This window comes from Acanthochromis polyacanthus, chromosome 3, assembly GCF_021347895.1.
Source record: "Acanthochromis polyacanthus isolate Apoly-LR-REF ecotype Palm Island chromosome 3, KAUST_Apoly_ChrSc, whole genome shotgun sequence".
Classification (NCBI taxonomy): Eukaryota; Metazoa; Chordata; class Actinopteri; family Pomacentridae; genus Acanthochromis; species Acanthochromis polyacanthus.
In genome coordinates, this window is record NC_067115.1 from 24,812,468 (window position 1) to 24,830,562 (window position 18,095).

General features: G+C 40.5%; 3 protein-coding genes across 8 annotated transcripts in view; 2 read left to right on the forward strand and 1 right to left on the reverse strand.

The window, feature by feature from the left end:
• The window catches only part of rbm47 (RNA binding motif protein 47), a 37,232-nt gene extending 34,085 nt beyond the window's left edge, over positions 1-3,147 (forward strand). For all 5 annotated transcript variants that reach the window (XM_051945384.1, XM_051945387.1, XM_051945385.1 and 2 more), the window contains one exon: positions 86-3,147. In XM_051945384.1, the coding sequence (XP_051801344.1) occupies positions 86-364 (279 nt within the window). In that variant the 3' untranslated portion in view covers positions 365-3,147. The remainder of the gene's footprint in view (positions 1-85) is intronic.
• A 4,727-nt stretch (positions 3,148-7,874) lies between these two features.
• On the forward strand, positions 7,875-15,049 carry zfp91 (ZFP91 zinc finger protein, atypical E3 ubiquitin ligase). Of its 2 annotated transcripts, none has more exons than XM_022206821.2 (12): positions 7,875-8,646; positions 8,962-8,999; positions 9,188-9,304; positions 9,668-9,707; positions 10,182-10,292; positions 10,375-10,464; positions 10,597-10,782; positions 11,036-11,086; positions 11,281-11,359; positions 12,669-12,783; positions 12,882-12,981; positions 13,074-15,049. In XM_022206821.2, the coding sequence occupies exons 1-12, from the start codon at positions 8,240-8,242 to the stop codon at positions 14,077-14,079; spliced, it is 2,340 nt and encodes a 779-aa protein (XP_022062513.1). In that variant the 5' UTR covers positions 7,875-8,239; the 3' UTR covers positions 14,080-15,049. The 2 variants fall into 2 exon arrangements, with proteins under 2 accessions (XP_022062513.1, XP_022062512.1); XM_022206820.2 differs by having other exon boundaries at positions 7,877-8,646; positions 10,372-10,464.
• Positions 14,525-16,594, reverse strand: si:ch211-113e8.11 (uncharacterized). The gene is made up of 2 exons (XM_022206822.2): positions 16,152-16,594; positions 14,525-16,033 (listed from the first exon to the last, which is right to left on the reverse strand). Exons 1-2 carry the CDS (start codon positions 16,232-16,234, stop codon positions 15,334-15,336), a joined length of 783 nt encoding a protein of 260 aa, XP_022062514.2. The 5' UTR covers positions 16,235-16,594; the 3' UTR covers positions 14,525-15,333.
• Positions 16,595-18,095: the final 1,501 nt, after the last annotated feature.

Consider the following 18,095-nt stretch of genomic DNA (forward strand, 5'->3'; position numbering starts at 1 on the left):
CCAACTCACAGTTGAATGCACTAATTGAGTGAATGTACTCTGTACTTTAATAATTCCCTTTCCCCCCCTACATTATATTACACAGGGCCGTCCAATCACTCCCGTCTATGCCATGGCTCACAACGTTCAGCGTATCCCAGCCGCTGGTGGTCTGTATGGAGCTGGGTACGTCCCCATCACAAACTACGCTGCTGCCAACACTGCAGCTCTGGCTGCTTTGCAGAAAACGCCGTGGCTGCAGCATATGAGGTTACGCCGGCTATGCCGTGCCACAGCACTTCCCTGCCACGGCCTTCCAGCTGCCCATCCACGACGTCTACCAGACATACTGATCCAGAGGCTCCGACCACATGAAACAAGTTAACCTGCCTGAGGCTGAATTACATCCCAGCAGTGTCTCATATAGAAACATGTCTTGAACTTGAGCTCTAAAGGAATTTGTAGCAAATGTTAAAAGCACAGACAAAGTGACAACCTGACATCTCATATCCATCAGCCTCAGTTTATCCTGGATCCAACTCAACCATCTAATATTTAAAATTAGGCAGAATAACAGTTTTTATTGAATATTCTAACAACATAGAAGACAGACCCACGCAGACAGAACCATAACTTCCAGTAACACAACTCAGCCCCCCCACCACCTGTTGCTATGGCAACAGTAACGTTGAAGGTACGTTCAAGTATTTATGAAGAGAAGCTGCATATTTAAAGTTTTATTCTCTTTATTTTGTGGTGATATCTGTTCTCTGAAGCAGGAAAGGCAGACCTTTACACCATTTCTAAAGTGTAAAATGAATACACAGAGAAAGGGCTGATTGAAAGTAAAGTACAACAGGAACTACTGATAGCTGGGGATACCACTGAAAACAGCGATCTTGGATATACTAATGTGTTTTTTAGATTTTTTTTCATCATTATATAGTATTCTAGCCAATTCTCCATGCTGTAGGTGATGTTGTCCGTTCCATGCTGGTTGAATGTGTATGCTTTGAACATGCCTGTTTGGTACTTTTTGGTTTAAGTGTTATTGTGTTTTGGTTGTTTTTAAATGAAGGTTCTAGGTGCGTTTTTTGCCTCTAATAGTTTGCTTGTTTTTCTGTGTCCCCTTTTAACTTTTTGAAACATATTTTTTTCGTTTGTTTAAAGAAATTTTGCCACTAAATTTTTAATTGTGACAGAATACTTGGGGAATAAATACTTGGAAAAAAAAAGGAAAATGATGCCAACAAGCCTTGTAGACACCAAGTGCATGGCAACATTCCCCGTCCTAAGAAACTGCGCTGATAGGGGGCTCAGACTGATAGATAGTAGTTTTTGTTTATCATTTATGTGTGCTTTTATTGTTGTTTTTGAATTGTTTGACTCTTGTAAGGTGAACAAACATGGACAGAAATGAGAGACATTTTTCGTTTTCATCATGTGGACTGGAGCAATCTGTCACTTGAACAGCTCCTGCATTTGCCAGTGCTTACCAAAAACTTAAATCATATATTACACTCCGGTCGGATGACTTTAGAAATGTTCTCTGTGCCTGACTACAGTGCCTTACACCTGCATGCTGCGACCTCAATGCCTTTCACTGTGCCTTTTATAACAAAGCTAAGCCCATGTGTTTGGCACAAAGAGGACAGACTTCCTCCATATTTCCCATAAACCAGATCTGTGGTATTATCTGCTATCGTGGTGAGACGAGCAGGTTTCAGCCTCTGCAGCCAGATGTGACAAGGCTACCTCCCTCCTGTAGGTAACACTCCGTATGTCCGTCTCCACTTTGTTTCTTGTGCTTGACCACGGTGCACTTAAACGTATTTATAAAAAGCCAAGCGATTGACGCTTTCGGAAGGTGATATATTAAATGCTGAGCATGAATTTTCCTGTTTAAACTGGACCAGTTTGGCTTTTCTCAGTGTTCACGTGTGTGACAGTTTTTCTTCCCAGAGAAAACTTACACTGAAATATATGCAAGTAGCCACACGATATATGAACTGCACGACTTGACCCGATTCAAGCAGCTGCTGATCATGAAGTCTCACTCCATTGTTTTCTAGAAACATGCCAAACATTTGTATGCTACCTTGTATTTTTGTTATGAGCCCTTTTTATTCTCCTCATTTGATGGTGTTATAGTTGCTAATTGTCCATCAGCTTCTCAGATTTTTGATAACACACAGATGCATTTGACTTTGGGGAGTGCCTGGATGTAAAGATCGTGGATGAGATAATAAGTTTAAGATCTTAAATGAAAACAGTCCATATTTGTGTGAATTTAATCTCACTCCATCATCTGCATTTTACTACTTCTCTCTCCTCTCAAACTGGATTTAATGTAGAAGACAAACTGCTGTTAACTGCTTTATTACTATCTTGTATGATGACAGTAAGTCAAGGATATATTTAATATATGCATTATGTGTGTTGTGTATGAAGTGAGAAGAAAAGGTATAATATATTATAAACATATTTCTTTTCTTTATTTACACTTTGTTTAGAGTTAAAAGTAACAAAATTGTTTTTTTCTTTTCTCCTTTTTTTTTGGCCAAAGTGTCCAATAGTTTTTAAACATTCAAGGTTATTGTGCTTTTTTGTGTAATGTTATGTTTGCTATTTTGAACTGCATTCATTGTTATGGAGTGGGAACACGAAAGAGCCTCGTGTTCTGCTACATTTTTAAAAAAATCAGTTTTAACAGTGAAGGTTAAAACTGGCCACTAATGTGTTTAGTAGTATCCATTTGCTCCTTGAGCTGGCGGTGTTGCAACTCTACATGTCGGGTTTTGGCAACAACAACACAACAAAAAAAGCAAACGTCTAACAATGATTTAGCCACCATCTAAATTTCACGTGTTAAACCTTCCACTCAAAACACCTGCTTTACCCTCTGTTAACTGCATTTCAACCCACACTGCAGGAGGACTCCTCATGTCAGCGTGGAGCTACATGTGCCTAGTTTATTATAGGTGTTACCATTTAAGCCTTTTCCTAGTGTGTGCCTTATGCCAAGGATGTGCCCTTTGCTATACCTTTGTAGACCTATGCAGACTGTTTTCTATCTGAAGGTTTGTTAAAAAAAAAAAAAAAGAAACCTTGTTCTGCGTTGTTATATTTATAGTGATAAAGTAGACAAATAAAGCATTTTCGAAAGGATACCATGCTGTTGTCTTTTATTGTTGTGTCCTGCACGTCAAACTGTCAAAATCAGGGGTGTCAAACTCTGGGCCACATTCAGCCCAATTTGATCTGTGTGGCCGGACCAGTAAAATCAGAGCATATTAACCTAGAAATAACCAATTTTTTGTTTCGTTTTAGTGCAAAAAAAGGTAACGCTCTGAAATGTTCACATTAAGGAATTATCTTTTACAAAAACATTATGAACAACCTGAAACTTCTTAAGAAAGACAAATTGCATTTCAACACATTATTTGTCAGTTATCATTCATACATTACAACTTACAGATCACGGTTTCCTACAAAAGCACAAAACATTTATTCCAGTATCTGGAACTGAACGATGCAGTATTTTACTTAATGATCAAAACGACAAAAGTCAGATAAAAATAAAGACAAAAAACAACAAAACAAAATATTACAAAAATGAGACACAAAGCGACAAAAAAAATGGACAAATGACACAAGCCAGATAAAAAGACACAAAAGAACAAACACGAGACAAAAAAAACAATGAACAAAGTGAAACACAAAATGACAAAAACAAGACAAAAAACACAAGCAAGACAAATGGAAACACAAAATGACAAAAATGAGAAACAAAAGGGCAAAAACATGAGACAAACGACAAAAGTCTGACAAAAACAAGACAAAAAATTTAAAAAAATGAGGCAAAAGCGAACAAAAGAACAATGAGAAATCTAGTATTTTACTTATGATCAAAACAACTTGTCAAGAATAGAACCTATTGTAAATTTTACGGTTTTACTAATTTACAATTTGCAGTTAATATCTTCTCTGTAATTTTTGCACTTTTAAGTCATCCCATGGGCCAGACTGGACTTTCTGGAGGCCGCTTTTGGCCCATGGGCCCGCTTGTTTGACAACCCCTGGTCTAAACCATGTTAGCCATCCTTAGTTTTTAAATTAAACCGCATAACGGAGGAACGTGCTGAAAGGGTCGGACGTTTCTTGAAGGCTTCAGCTACGGAGGACTCAACGTCTGTGAATGGAACCCGGCCCTGACCTCATAAATCAGCCATTATTAAGCAACGTGTCGTGGTGGACAGAGGAGAGGGAGCACAGTGTTTAGACAGAGTTTCATAAACTTCTTCTGTGGCGGTCAACTTTACTCCAGAAACATGTCGTACCCCAGCGAGAGTTCAGGGAGCATTTCAATAACACGGATGTGGTACAATATGAGCAGGAGAGGTCACAGCAGGTGGATTTCATGTCCACAGCGCCACTGCATTACCTGTTTTACGAGTTAAAGTGTAAAATGATTAAGGGTCATTCCAGAATTAGAAGACATGTACAAAGTACTAAAACATTGAAGGTATTGTGCAAACATATTTGTCCTGAACCAAATCTAAAAAAAAAAAATAGGAGAAAAAGAATGTTTGAAAATATTTTTAAAATACAAAGAAGTCTGAAGTTCCCTCTAATATGCCATTTTTCTCTTGTCCCACCACCCTGATGACCAAATTGAATATTAAATAAAACAATTAAAATGAAATTTAAATCTTTTGGTTTCATTTTTTTCATAGATTTTTATTGTAATTGTAGGAACATTTTTTAATCAACATAGCATTTTAAATATAAATTATTACGTGTTTCACAACAACCCTCGTTAGCATAACCTTTTTAAACTGACAGAAGAAGAAAACAGCGAATCACACGAAAGACTGAATTATCATCATCAAACAGTTTTCTAAATGAAAAGTAGAAGCAAAGTTATGTCCTCTCTTCTATTTTTCATATTTTCAGAACATTTTCAGCCTTAACTGAATGTCTCCCTCTACCTCATATTATCAGGATAAGGACAAATTCTCTTTACGTTTTTCTTTTCTGTTTTCCATCAGTAAGTTTGTCCTCTTGGTCAGCAGTAACAGCTAGCTAAATGTCTACCGGTAGCTTCTACTGCTGAGGAAAAAGCTAACATTAGCATGGATTAGCAACCCTGTTACTGTGATTAGAGTAGGGTTTAGAAAACAACACATAAACATGGAATAAAAATGGTGCCATTGATATGTAAGCTGAGCCAATCAAGCCTTGGAAAGTTTATTGCCTATTATTAATGAATATTGCTACGACCCTCCCTTTCTGCTCATGCAGGTGATCAGCTCCGCATTAGCTAGCAGAAAGGGAGGGTCGTAGACTAATATGTGGCACCTGGTAGAGGCTACAAAAGCTCACCTGTTCTCACTTATTCTCTCTCTCTCTTCTAGGCTCCACAGCTTGGTTTGGTTTTGGTTCAACTGGTGATTCCTTTTGCTCTCAGCACCAACACACGTCTTCACTCACGCATGCAGTGCCAGCATCTCATTCCTTTTGTCTTTAATTACCTATGATATATTAAAATATTGTGTTTGTATTTGAAAACCTGACTGGTCTCCCTTCCTTTGTACATTCACTGAGCCTGTTTGTGACAATAGCAGAAAACTGTAAAAGAGAAGGTTAATTTTCAAAGATTTTGAAGCCAAATGTCCTCCAATTCTGGAATGATCCTTAAAAATAGATCAGGGACGATCTTCTTCAGTGTCTGTAACACAACAAGCGAATCCACCTCAAAGTGAGATCATGCTGTGAACACATGAGCACTTTACATACTGTGATATACCAGTATTTACCATTCCTAAATGTCTTATAATTTACTTGCAAATGATAAGAAACTTGGAGGGAAGAAAAAAGATTCTTAATGTCTGACAGTATGGTATTATCAATGTATTCTGTACTATTTCAATAAATTATGACAAGACTTTTACATTACAGCACTTCATTTGGATTTAACAGTAAAATATTATCAGTACAGGTCGTGCTATGATTAACTATTATCAACCGTTGCACCAGTCCTGCTCTGTGGTTCCTGATCTAACACAGCTGTGTTTCATTGATCACTAACTGTAATTAATAAACTTTCCAGACTGCCAGTGAAAAGACAGAAATTAGATTATTTAAATGTTATCTCCAACATGCCACCTGGATAAACACACTTTCTAAATCAGGTGTGTCAAACATGTGGCCCGTGGGTCAAAACCGGCCCACTAGAGGGTCCAATCCAGGGACGACTTTGAAAAGTGTAAAAATTACAGAGAAGGCATCAACTGCAATTGTACATTTGTAAAACTGTAAATTCAAAATAATTTCTAGACCTTGAATGAGTTGTTTTGATCATAAAGAAAAACACTAGATTGCTCATTGCTGTGTTGTCATTTTGTGTCTCATATTTGTAACATTTTGTCGTGCTTTTGCTGTTTTTTTTTGTCTTATGTGACGTTTGTCTCATGTTTTTGTCGCTTTGTGTTTCCTTTTTGTCTCGCTTGTGTTTTTTGTCTTATTTTGTCATTTTGTGTTCTGCTTTATTCATTGTTTTGTGTATTGTGTATGCTGTTATGTGTGTTTTTGTCTCATTTGTGTTGTTTGTCTATTTTTTGTCATTTTGTTTCTCACTTTTTTTATTTTTGGTCTCATTTGTGTCATTTGTGTAATTTTTTGTCTCGTTTTTGTCATGTTTTCATTATTTTGCCACTTGGTAACTTTTCTGCCTAATTTTTTGTCTCTTTTGTTTTGTTTTGTCATTTGTCTCATTTTTTGTCATTTTTGTTATTTTATTTCTCATTTTTTTATGATATTCTCTTGTTTTTGGTTGGTTTTTTTTGTCTTTTTTCGTCTGTCTTTGTCGTTTTGATCATAAAGTAAAAATATTAAATAATTCAATTCCAGATACCTGTGACTAAATGTTTTGTTCCTTTGTAGAAACACTGTAATCTGTAAGTTGTAATGTGTAAATGATAAACTGAGACATAATGTTTTTGATATTGAACTTATTTTTCTTAAGAAATTTCAGGTTGTTCAAAATGTTTTGTAAAAAGATTATTCCTTAAATGTGAACATTTTCAGAATTTTGTTTTTTGCACTAAAACAAAGGAAAAAAATGGAGTTGTTGTTATTTATAGGTTATTATGCCCTGATTTTACCGGTCACTTGAGATCAAATTGGGTTGAATGTGTCCCCTGAGCTAAAATGACTGACACCCCTGTTCTAACTGATGGCAGGTGGAAGTTTGACTGGAAGCATGTGTGTTCTAATGTTGCCATCTGCTGGTAAACGCACTTCATCATGGTAGCCTGCAGCATAGCTACTGTTCAGAGCAGTCAGTGCAGGTTTTCTCTGGCAGCCATGTTAGCTCCACAGTCATCAGGGCAGATTATTGTGCAGACACAAACCACATCCAGTGTCAGATGAAAGCATTTAAAATGGAAAGATTAGATAGATTGCAAAAATACTATATGGAAGAAATATAGTATTGAAAATGAACTGTAATTAATAATGTCACGTGGATTTTTAAAAAACAGTAACATGTTAATACAATTTTCTACAATTGGATTAAATTTGTAATATTTTTAAAAATTTAGAACGCTAGAAAAAAATTAAATCTCTCTAGTTCTATTTCTTCCTCCTGTTTTGTGTGTAAAACCAATAAAATTTCACTTAAAAAGACCGAAAAACAAGATTGTAATGTGTTGGTTTGATTTGAACTACACTTCCCACGATGCCCCGGCAGCCGTGCGTGTGCGCGCCGTCGCTGCTGCCTCCGTAGATCTCCAAACAGCTCAGTGCTGCGGCCTCCACAGACTCCACATGCAAAGAGCACGGAGGGAGATCCGGATGTTTGTCACAGCCGCTGAAACGCGCCGCCGCTCCTGAATGTAGCCTCCGTTTATATTTGGCTTAAAGGAGACGCAACAAAGCGCACAAAATGGTTGCGCTCCAGGCCCGGGCGAATAAGTAGGTTTACTATAGCTTTAAGAACGAGAAAATAGTGTCTGCTTCTTTAAAATTATATCGGTTTATTGCTGAATAGATAATTAAGAAAAGTTTTCAATTTCCAGTCAATAAATATATGCATTTAATTTGCGACGAAGCCAACAGAAAATGCACGACTGTCGGATAAAGGCCGCCAGCAGTCAAAACGTCTTTAAAGCAGATGTGGACAGTTTTTTACCAATTTGCAAGTAAACCTGCTTGACTTTAAGCGGCATCTGAGGTAGGCTTTAGTGTCCTCACGGTAATGGAACCAACCGGCGACCGAGCCGGGGATGTAAATACAGGAGAAGAGCCGACGGAGGACAAGGCCGCACCGCAGACCCCGGCCACCAGTGCGGCCAGTACCCCGCGGAGGGCGCTTAGAGAGCGGGGAGCGGGCCGCCCTAGGTCCGGCGGCTCTGCTTCAGCGACGGACGTTAACGGAGCTGCGTCGAGCCCGCAGACCTCTGGACGGGTTTTAAGAGACAGGTCAACGAGGGCAGTACCGGCCTGGCTGAAGGACACCAAGAGCGACGACGACGAAGACGAACCGAGCCCGGACACCGGTGCGACCAAACGGAGGAAAGTTTCCAACTCCAGGCGGAAGAAAAATTCAGAATCTGCGGGTTCTGCTGAAGCTGGAGGGGGACTCACAGGAGATCAGGGCACGGAGTAAGTTTTTAATGAACAAGTAATTGCTGTTAAACCTCTTGATTTGTTTATAATGAGCTCGTCTTAGACTTTCACTGTGTGTCGGTGGGTCAGCTCCTGTCAAAAGCACGCCTTCAGCGAGGCTCGTCCCCTTTCTGCTGTCTGCACGGGAAGGGTGGAGTAAAACTTACCTGGATTTTAATAATGATCATAATTTCATCCAGTGCTGCAACTTCTACATGCATCTTTCTATTAGAGAGATGATCAGTGATTAGTATGTGTCTCTGCAGGTGGAGGAAATCTAAGATCTCAGTGTTTGTTTTCTCATTTCTACAGTTCAGAGGAGCCCAAGAAACCTGCCACAGATGCACAAGGTAAGCAGTGAAGTGATGCATGAAACCCTCTTCTTACTGAATTTACATTCAAGCCATATCTCATTTCTAAATGTCTGCGATGCTGTGTGCAGTTCAAACAGATCTGGTGTGTTTCCTTGTGTCATCCCAGCATCACACTTCGTGGCATATAGTATGTTTGATTGCATGCTTCCCCTCCCTCTCTCCAGCTCTTCCCTCCAGACGCCCTCCAGCCCAAACTCCTGCCAAGCCCCCATCTGGCAGGGCCATCCGCGGCTCTGCCAAGACTGTGTGTAAGACCGAACCTGGAATGGAGAATCCAGCTGGTGAGCAACCTGTTGAAACGGAGCTGTGATGGTTCAGCATGTGGGAACATAGCTCAAAAATCAGACGCAGAAGCACACAAACAATGTTGTCAAGGATTTTTATTCTGTATGAAAACTGTTGCTGGCATCTGGTTCCATGTGTCTCTAACTGTAGATTAGTTGTGGATAAGAAAACTCGGTGCAGTTCCGTCCTGCTCTGTCATTGCTACATTTGAATATTCACCTTCAAAGAATGCAATACACTGCAGTAAAATGATTGTTTGTTGTATTAATGCTTAATGCAAGCTCGTGTGAAGGCGCCAGTGGCTAGGAAGCTTTTGTCACACTTCTCAAACTCGTGATGTCTTTCTTTTTGCCACACAGGAGTGGAAGGAGAGGTAAACAACAAAGAAAAGTATGAAATGTAAGTATACCTCATGCCCATTTAGTAAGCATGATGTGATTATTGAAATTGTTAAATGGTGTACTTGGTGTTTCCTTTGACAAAATGACACTATACTTGTTATCTAGCCATGCGGATCATTTCAGTTTGTGATTTTGGTGGACTGACGCTTTAAATGTGTGGCTATATGGGATACTGTACACCGTCTACCTACTGCACCCTCATAGTTTATAGCCAGATTCACAAGCAGCAACTTAGAAATCAATTAGACATTTGTTTACTTGGTCTAACTTGAGTTATTTCCTTCTTTTCAAACATTAGAAAGAATCACACATGGATTAGCTTCAACAATAAAGAGGCTGGGTATCATAGATGATATTATAAGTGTTTAATTCATCCTTTATGGTTCTTATTTATTGCACAACTGTGTGACTAAGTGAGCGCTCGGTGCTGTGTTTTGATGACTACTGGGTTTTGCGCTTTACGCTGTCGCAGTGAAAAGAAAGAGGAGAAAAGTGAGGATGCTGTGGAACAAGTCTTGTGTGAGGAAGACCCTCCGTTTCACTATGACCCAAGTGACCTCAGCTACCAGCCACAGAGCCAGAGGTACACTTATCTGAAGCACATCACTTGACCTTGTGCAGAATGTGTAAAAATGCAGCTTTATGTGATTCTCTGCTTTCAGCAGTGTAGAGGAGGAAGAAGGTCTCAGCAGTGATGAAGATGTTCCCTTTAGAGACGACTTAAATGACCAGAGCTACGATCCGAAGGCTGAGAGGTTGTTTTTTTTTTGTCATTGTGGAAAGGGATTGTGCTGCACTTGTGTTTGCATTAGCTCAGCTTTTCTTTGTTTAGACTTGAGAAGATATTATTCTTTGTTTAGTAATTGATTATTTCTGTGTTTTATTAGAGATGTCCCTAAACCAAAGCGCAGAGCTCCTCCTAGACAGAAGGAGAAAAAAGAAAAAGAGAAAGGCCCTAAGAAAGAGAAAGAGGTCGCTGAGATAAAAGTAGAAGGTTCAGACAACTTGGAGAGCGTGCAAGAGGAAGTAAAGCTGGAAGAAGAAATAGTGGAGGATCCAGATGGACCCAGGAAGTAAGTACATTTCCAGACGGCGTGTTTGAAGTAGGAAATGTTTTCAATAGGAATCAGAGTCATTCATAGTCTGTCTGTTTGAAGTAGGACCCAATTGTTCTTCCTGCGTCTGTTACTGTAGCTTCAGTCTAAACTGAGTGTGTGGTTACAAAACAAACTTCTTTTAAACGTGGCTTTGTTTTCACTTCAGAATAGATCATGGCTTTGGCTCCCTGCACTCCACAGTTGTGTAACTTTTTTGCTTTTGTGTTAGGAGAGGCCGGCGGAAAAAAGATGACAAAACCCCACGGCTGCCAAAGAGAAGGTGAAGTTGACATCTGTGTCGGCGCATTCTAACCAGAAATTAACAATATAATCTTACAGCTCAGAATTCCAGCGTTATACCTCAAAATAAAGTATGTGATAGTGATTGACGGTTTGTTCATGTGGGATCTCACTGAACGTGTCTAAATCCATTGAATATTTGGCTTCATTGTTATCATGCGCATCCCAACACAGGAAGAAGCCCCCGGTGCAGTATGTGCGCTGTGAAATGGAAGGTTGTGGCACCGTACTGGCTCATCCTCGCTATTTACAGGTTTGTCTCAGCTACAAACCAAGACTACTAAATGTTATGTGCACCTGTCACTGTAAGCTGTTCTCTAAAAGTATAGTCTTCACTTAAATATTCTTATAGTAATAATCTAGTAAGTCACCAAGAACAACTGCATTAAAAAAATCAGTTATAATATTATTGGTGTTTTAGTTCATGATGCTGATGTTGGCAACATATTAAGTTAGTTCTAAGCACAACAATGTCTTATTAAAGGGAAGAAAATACGTCACAATAATAGATTTTCTTGGATGATTGCTGTTTTTCTCTGTGTAGGAGTGTTTCTGATTATAAGATTTATTTATTTATTCACCTTTATTTGTGTAGGAGAAATCCCATCGAGATTAACGACCTCTTTTGCAAAGGAGTCCTGGCCAAGACAGGCAGCAGCAAATATAAAACACAGTTACAAAATTACACTGAAAAACAAGTGCATGTTGTGGAGTCGGCCTGAAAAACTCGCAGTTTGGATTTTAAAGCGCATAACTTGGTTAATTTCCAAATTTTTCTGCAATAGGTGCAGAGTAAACAAAAGCCTTTTTACCAAATTCAGTACAAGCATATTGAACGGAAAACACTCTCTTGTGAACAGAGAGCGTAAATATCAGTACTTTAAGCTAAGTAAGATGACAATGGATATAATCATGGGTGGGAAAAGTAGGGCTGTTTGTGAAACAGACGTCTGTTGGGTTAAAATACACAAAGTTTCTGACGTTATGGGGACATAGAGCAGAGACCTGTGCTGGGAGCGAGAATGTGGAGTCACAAAGACCAGAAACAGTTGAATGGGAGCTAACATGCCCTGAAGTCGTTGTGAACATGTTGCCAGCAGTTAGCAGTAAAAAGAATGACTGGACTATAAAATAATGCAAATGTTTTAATTGAATGGAATGAAAAGAACTGGTTCCACCGGGTAAACAATCACTTCATTACTGTGTAAAAGAGTGAAACCTGGAAATGATTGATTTGTGATACAGACTTCTACTATTCTATTAATTATGTAATCAATTCAATGCCGTCACACTTTCCCAGAGTTCAGAAGTGTAAATTGTTTTCAGATTAAACATCAAACCAATGTTACAACTTGCAGACACTCCCATAATACATTTGTCATTTTAACAGACTGAAAGGTTGTTGTCTCGATGGGGAGCTTGTAAAGTTTCTTTCTTCACGCAGTTCTTATCTGTAGAACAAAACCTCACCAACTTCAACTTATTGTTAACCGACAGTTGTCTTTCTTCTAGCTGTTTCATCCACTGTGACTGAAATTTCTTTTCTTTGTTTTTCAAACCAGCACCACATAAAGTACCAGCACTTACTCAAGAAGAAGTACGTTTGTCCTCATCCTTCTTGTGGAAGACTTTTCCGCCTACAGAAGCAGCTGCTGCGTCACGCAAAGCACCACACAGGTAGACTTACAGCACACACAGAGAAATATGCTTTAGGTTTGATGTGTGACCATTGCTTGTAGTAATTAGTCATTGTAATTGAGTGTTTTTCTTTCCAGACCAGAGGGACTACATCTGTGAGTTCTGTGCTCGTGCCTTCAAGAGCTCCCACAACCTGGCCGTGCACCGCATGATACACACCGGAGAGAAGCCCCTGCAGTTAGTACTTCTGTGTTCGTGTTTTTGTAGTTTTTCCTGTTCATTTGCAGGCACTGATTAATGTTTCTTTTTTCCCTCCTTGTCATTAATAGGTGTGAGATCTGTGGCTTCACGTGTCGCCAGAAGGCATCTCTCAACTGGCACATGAAGAAGCACGACGCTGATGCCACCTATCAGTTCTCCTGCTCCATTTGTGGCAAGAAGTTTGAGAAGAAGGACTGTGTGGTCGCTCATAAGGCCAAGAGTCACCCGGAGGTGCTAATCGCTGAGGCGCTGGCAGCCAACGCCGGCGCCCTCATCACAACCCCTGCCTCCCTGCTCGAGCTGCCGGGAAACTCAATACAACCAGAGGTGAGCAACATGGAAGGTGGCCAAGTTGGGCAGGACGGTCAAGTGGACCAGCTGAGCCAGGATGGGCAGGTTGGGCAGCATGTGGCTCAGGTGTCCCAGATGGGTCATGTGGCCCAACAAGTGAGTCACCAGGTGGTTTTACTGGGACAAGACCAGAGCCTCCATACCATGCAGGTGCCAGTGACAATTGCCCTGTCCCCTATCGACCCTCCGTCGCCAGCTGACAACCAGCAGCAGACCCACCTGCAGCTCCAGATGCCCGTCCAGTTTGTGCAGACTGCTCAGCAGCCGCAGCAGCCCCAAATCCAACAACTTACCCTCCATTCCAGCTCAGTGGTGGCCCAGCATCAGCCCCAGCTCCAGCCTCTTCAGTCATACTCTTCTCAGCAGCAGAATCAGGGGCAGACGCAAATCCTACAGATGACCTTCCAGCCTGTCAGCCAGTCTCAAACACACATTCAGCAGATCCCCATTCTGGCCACCTCTCAGCAGCTTCAGAGCCTGCAGTCAGCCGCCCCGAGTCCCCCTCTCCTCTCCACTTCCCAACCCCACACCCAGGATCCAGCCTCCACCAACGGGGACAGCTTTATGCTGGACAATCCGGTGCTCTCGTCTTCCTCTACGTCTGGCAGCTCCCTCCAGCAGACAGAAGTTGTAGGGGAGGACAGTGTGGTGTGGGAGCAGACAGGACAGGGGGAAGTTCTAACAGATGGCACTGAGAGACATGTGCAGCAGGTCCTCATGTAAAACAATGAGGGTGCACAAAAAACAGAAGATAGTGGCAGTTAACGTCATCAGTGACCTGATATACTGTAATGCCATGTTTGAGGTAAATGTAGGATCACCAATATATTATGTACTGTTCACTCATTGTCATATTTGGTAGCTTTTTAGAATATCTGTATCAGGGAAAGATATGTGTTTGTATGTGTATGTTGTTGCCTTTGTACATAACAGTCCTGTAACTAGCTGTCTGAGTGTGTATATTGATGAGGTTGTGTTGCAGAGCAGTTGCTATTATGCAATAATATAGCATACCTCTTAATTATGCAGCACAGCAAATGCCTAAGGTGTGGCGTCAACAAAACTCTTTCTGTAACAAATCAGTTTTATTTATACACAGGCTAGAAAGCTATAAACATCCTCATTATGTGTGGGATGAGTAAATCACTGGACAGCCATTCCTTTATGGTCCAGTTGTACTGTGAAATCTTTATTTGACAAGGTTAGAAGAATAAACAAAATGATCTAAATTTACAAAGAACAGGGAGACATTTCAAATCTGACAAAGAACAGACCGCAAAAGCAGTTTCACAGGCCTGTAAACAGTCACAAAACATGCATATTTCAGATTTTGGCAGTGTCATTAGACACAATGTCAATGGCATTTGTGCAGCTGTTTGTTAAACTTTGCTGTTAGTAGACTTTAACCGAATAATAATCTGTATAGTGTCACGCTCACATGAGTCCTGGGTCTTTTTAAGCCGCCAAAAGATGACCTTGGAGAATGCAAATCACGTGTGAAACCACAAGTAACAGCAAGCACAGTCACCGACTTGTCAATAACCTTTCAAGTGTAATGTAATTTGATAAGCAAAGTTAAGTAGAAACCTTCTAATGTGTCAGCACCTCTCTGATCTCTCACATAGGATGTGTGCTAGAGCAACCACAAAAAAATGTTGATTTATAAGATGTAAATAAATATCTTAACATTTAACTGAAGTGTATTGATTCTTTGAGAGTTTTGGGGGGAAATTCCTTAAACATCACATGTATTTTCAACAGGTGCAGCTGTAGTTTAGTGTAGAGGGGTCATCCATTGGTGCTATGGTCAGAGTTTAATCCCTGCTTCTTCCATGTCCACAGATGGGAGCTGAACGTGTAACTGTAGGCGAGCCATTGGTTGAGTCTATAATCTAAATTCCACAATTTCTACACAGGTATGCTCAGACAACACATTTCCTCCCAGAGCAGCAGTGTAACTATGCATAAAAACATTTATCATGACATATTGATGCGTTCTCTGTCCCTCTGCATAGCATACTGCTTCATGGCTCTTTTAGGGGGAATCAAGGTGTTACTTAGTCCAACCCTTCGCTTCTTCACTTGCTGCCCTTCTGACTCTTCCTCCTTCATCTCCTTCTGGTTGTTCTGGGATCCTCCACCACAGGAGCTGCCCACAGCTTCAGCTGGTGTTTCCTCACTCTCAGGTGGATGATAGTCACTGGGAACCGCTGGAGTCTGAAGGTCGCTGTCATGAGCAAACTTGCACTTGATCCCAAACCTGCACCTTCCGTCTTTTCTGTATGACACACACATCCGTTTCCCTCCTATCTGGGAGGGTTTGGCCTGCATTGTGAGCGGGACGTGCTTCTGCAAAGCGCTGAGTTTCTGGTCTGCCTGAGCCTTGAAAGGATTGGCAAACACACTGCTGTCAGAGCAGGCGTTTAGAGGGGGAGAAGGCAGTTTGTTAGAGGTGGAATAACTTTGGGAAGGAGAAGGCAGGGAGGGCTGGCAGGCTGGAGATGATGCTGGTGCTTGGGGATGTGCTGCTGCTGCTGGTGGTGACGATGAGGGCTCTGGATCCTCGTCCTCTGGTTCAGATTCACTGACTGACTCGCTGGAAGCTGAATCAGACTCCAGCAAAAAGTTGCGGGTCTTTCTGACAGCTGTTGCCTCATCTGCCACCTGCACAGTGGAGCTTTACGGACAAAGTGAAGAGAATAACAGAGGAAAGATAAGTAAAGATCGAAAATAAGCTATCTTAGTATTAATTGCTACCATTTACAAACGTGTATTTATTGGTAATGTCTGCTCACCCTGCTGCAGAGGTGCTTCCATCCTCCACATCTCCATCGCTGTCAGAATCAGAGGACACTCCGTATCCAACCAGAGAGTTCATAGCTTCAACATCTACTGGAGCGAAGCTAGTTAGCTTACTAGCTCGGTGTCACGGTTAAAGCCCGACAAGGTTGTTCCTGGATAACTCTTCCTGATACGGCAAACTGATGGACTTATGAAAACAATTCAGCGGATAAATGGTTAAATATGCCCATTTCCTCTCCAAACTAAACACTCGGAATGATTGTAACGTTAGCTGCTGTCATTAGCCGCGGCTTAGCGTTCACACTCACGGTTATGCTGCAGCGACACCTGCAGGACAGGAGTGATACTGCACCATGCAGTCAATAAAATACTAACACAACTCCAAGTCACCATTGTGTGTACATAGAATACAAATATAAATGCAGAAAATGTTACAGTCTAATATCAACTGTAATATTTAGAAAATACTTAAATGTAGCCAACAGTGCACTAAAAGTTTGATAAATTCTCAATGTCTGAGTTTATCAACAACCCAGCCATGTGTGCTTTTAAAGGACACAAACGATTAGATAGCGTGACCAGACACTCCTTTGATTAACGACAAAAAAGCCACCTTAAAACTCAGCTTTACTCAAATGAAATGATGCCACAAGAGAAAGATCAGAATAGGCTGTTGGACTGCTGCACCTCAGTTAGGCCTGTAGTTAGTCTCTTGAATGTCCACAACTCCACCATTTCTCATCTAATAAAACATTTCACACAGCATGGTATGACAGACAAACCTTACATGTGATGCACTGGATGGGCAGGTCTGACAACGTGCTGCTATTCCCCCCAAAATGTCCAACACCTTCACCAAACCTTTTGACACTGACTACCTCATTGCATTGCAGATGTGTCTGCAGAATTGAATAAAATGGTACTTGCTTCGATGTTTACAGTATATAAGCACACACGTTTGCTCATTAGAAGCTATTAAGATCAATATGGAAAAAATTCTAAGTTAGCATACATTAATATTCTTTTAAACAACTTCTTGCTTCTTGTGTTATATTAGAATGTCATATGTTTGACTTTATTATACATGCAACCTTCTATGTTTCCAGATTTAGCTTTAACATGACTTAAACCTGTAAAACCTTATGTATGACATGTGACATTTATTCAACCGTTGAGTACTTAGTTTTTCTGCTTCTGATTTCACATTCAGCAGCAGTGTTTTCAAGAATTTTACCAAGTAAAGGTTTTTGCAGCAGTAAAAAGTTAAAATGTGTGTTTTCATCACATTGTTTCAAACTGAGATGAGTCGCAATGCAGTCAAAGTTAATGCCGTTTTTTACATTACATGCTTTTTCTCCGATTGCAAGTAAAGACTAAAATGGGCTAAGTAGGTAGGTTTTAATATTCAATTATGTTTTGCATATTCTGATAATTTAATTTGATTACAGGGATTTTTGCTGTATTGACCTGCCATTAACATTAGGACTCTATGATTAGAATATATGAATGATTAGAATATATTAGGTGTTAAAACCACCATAGCAGTCCTTAATTGCTTGTTGCATACACTTGTGGGCTCCTTCCAGGTAGTTGCAGCCATTGTCCAGAAGCAGATGTTGTCAGGTGGTGCACAAGCTTCACTGAGTGTTTCGGCCCTCAGCCACAACACTCTCTAGTTGGATTCATTTTATGGTAAAGAAATAACACACTGGACAGTATTACTGAGTATTACAGATGTAAGAAGTAGGTGCATGAAGAAATAAGTGGAAACTCAATATTTGGGGTTCTCTAGGTTATCTTTTTCCCCCTGCATACAGTCTGTATGCTAAGCTAAGCTAATAGCCAGCAGGCGGTTAATTGCACAGACATATGGTATCTATTTGAATATCCATCCATCCATCCATCCATCCATCCATCCATCCATCCATCCATCCATC

Excerpts from the sequence above, each read along its gene's own strand:
- zfp91 (XM_022206820.2), top strand. The coding sequence starts at position 8,240 with ATGGAACCAACCGGCGACCGAGCCGGGGATGTAAATACAGGAGAAGAG. Across the intron at positions 9,000-9,187 it reads ACCTGCCACAGATGCACAAG|CTCTTCCCTCCAGACGCCCT; the intron begins GTAAGCAGTGAA and ends CCCTCTCTCCAG. Across the intron at positions 11,087-11,280 it reads CCACGGCTGCCAAAGAGAAG|GAAGAAGCCCCCGGTGCAGT; the intron begins GTGAAGTTGACA and ends ATCCCAACACAG.
- si:ch211-113e8.11 (XM_022206822.2), bottom strand. The coding sequence starts at position 16,234 with ATGAACTCTCTGGTTGGATACGGAGTGTCCTCTGATTCTGACAGCGAT. Across the intron at positions 16,034-16,151 it reads GGAAGCACCTCTGCAGCAGG|CTCCACTGTGCAGGTGGCAG; the intron begins GTGAGCAGACAT and ends TTGTCCGTAAAG.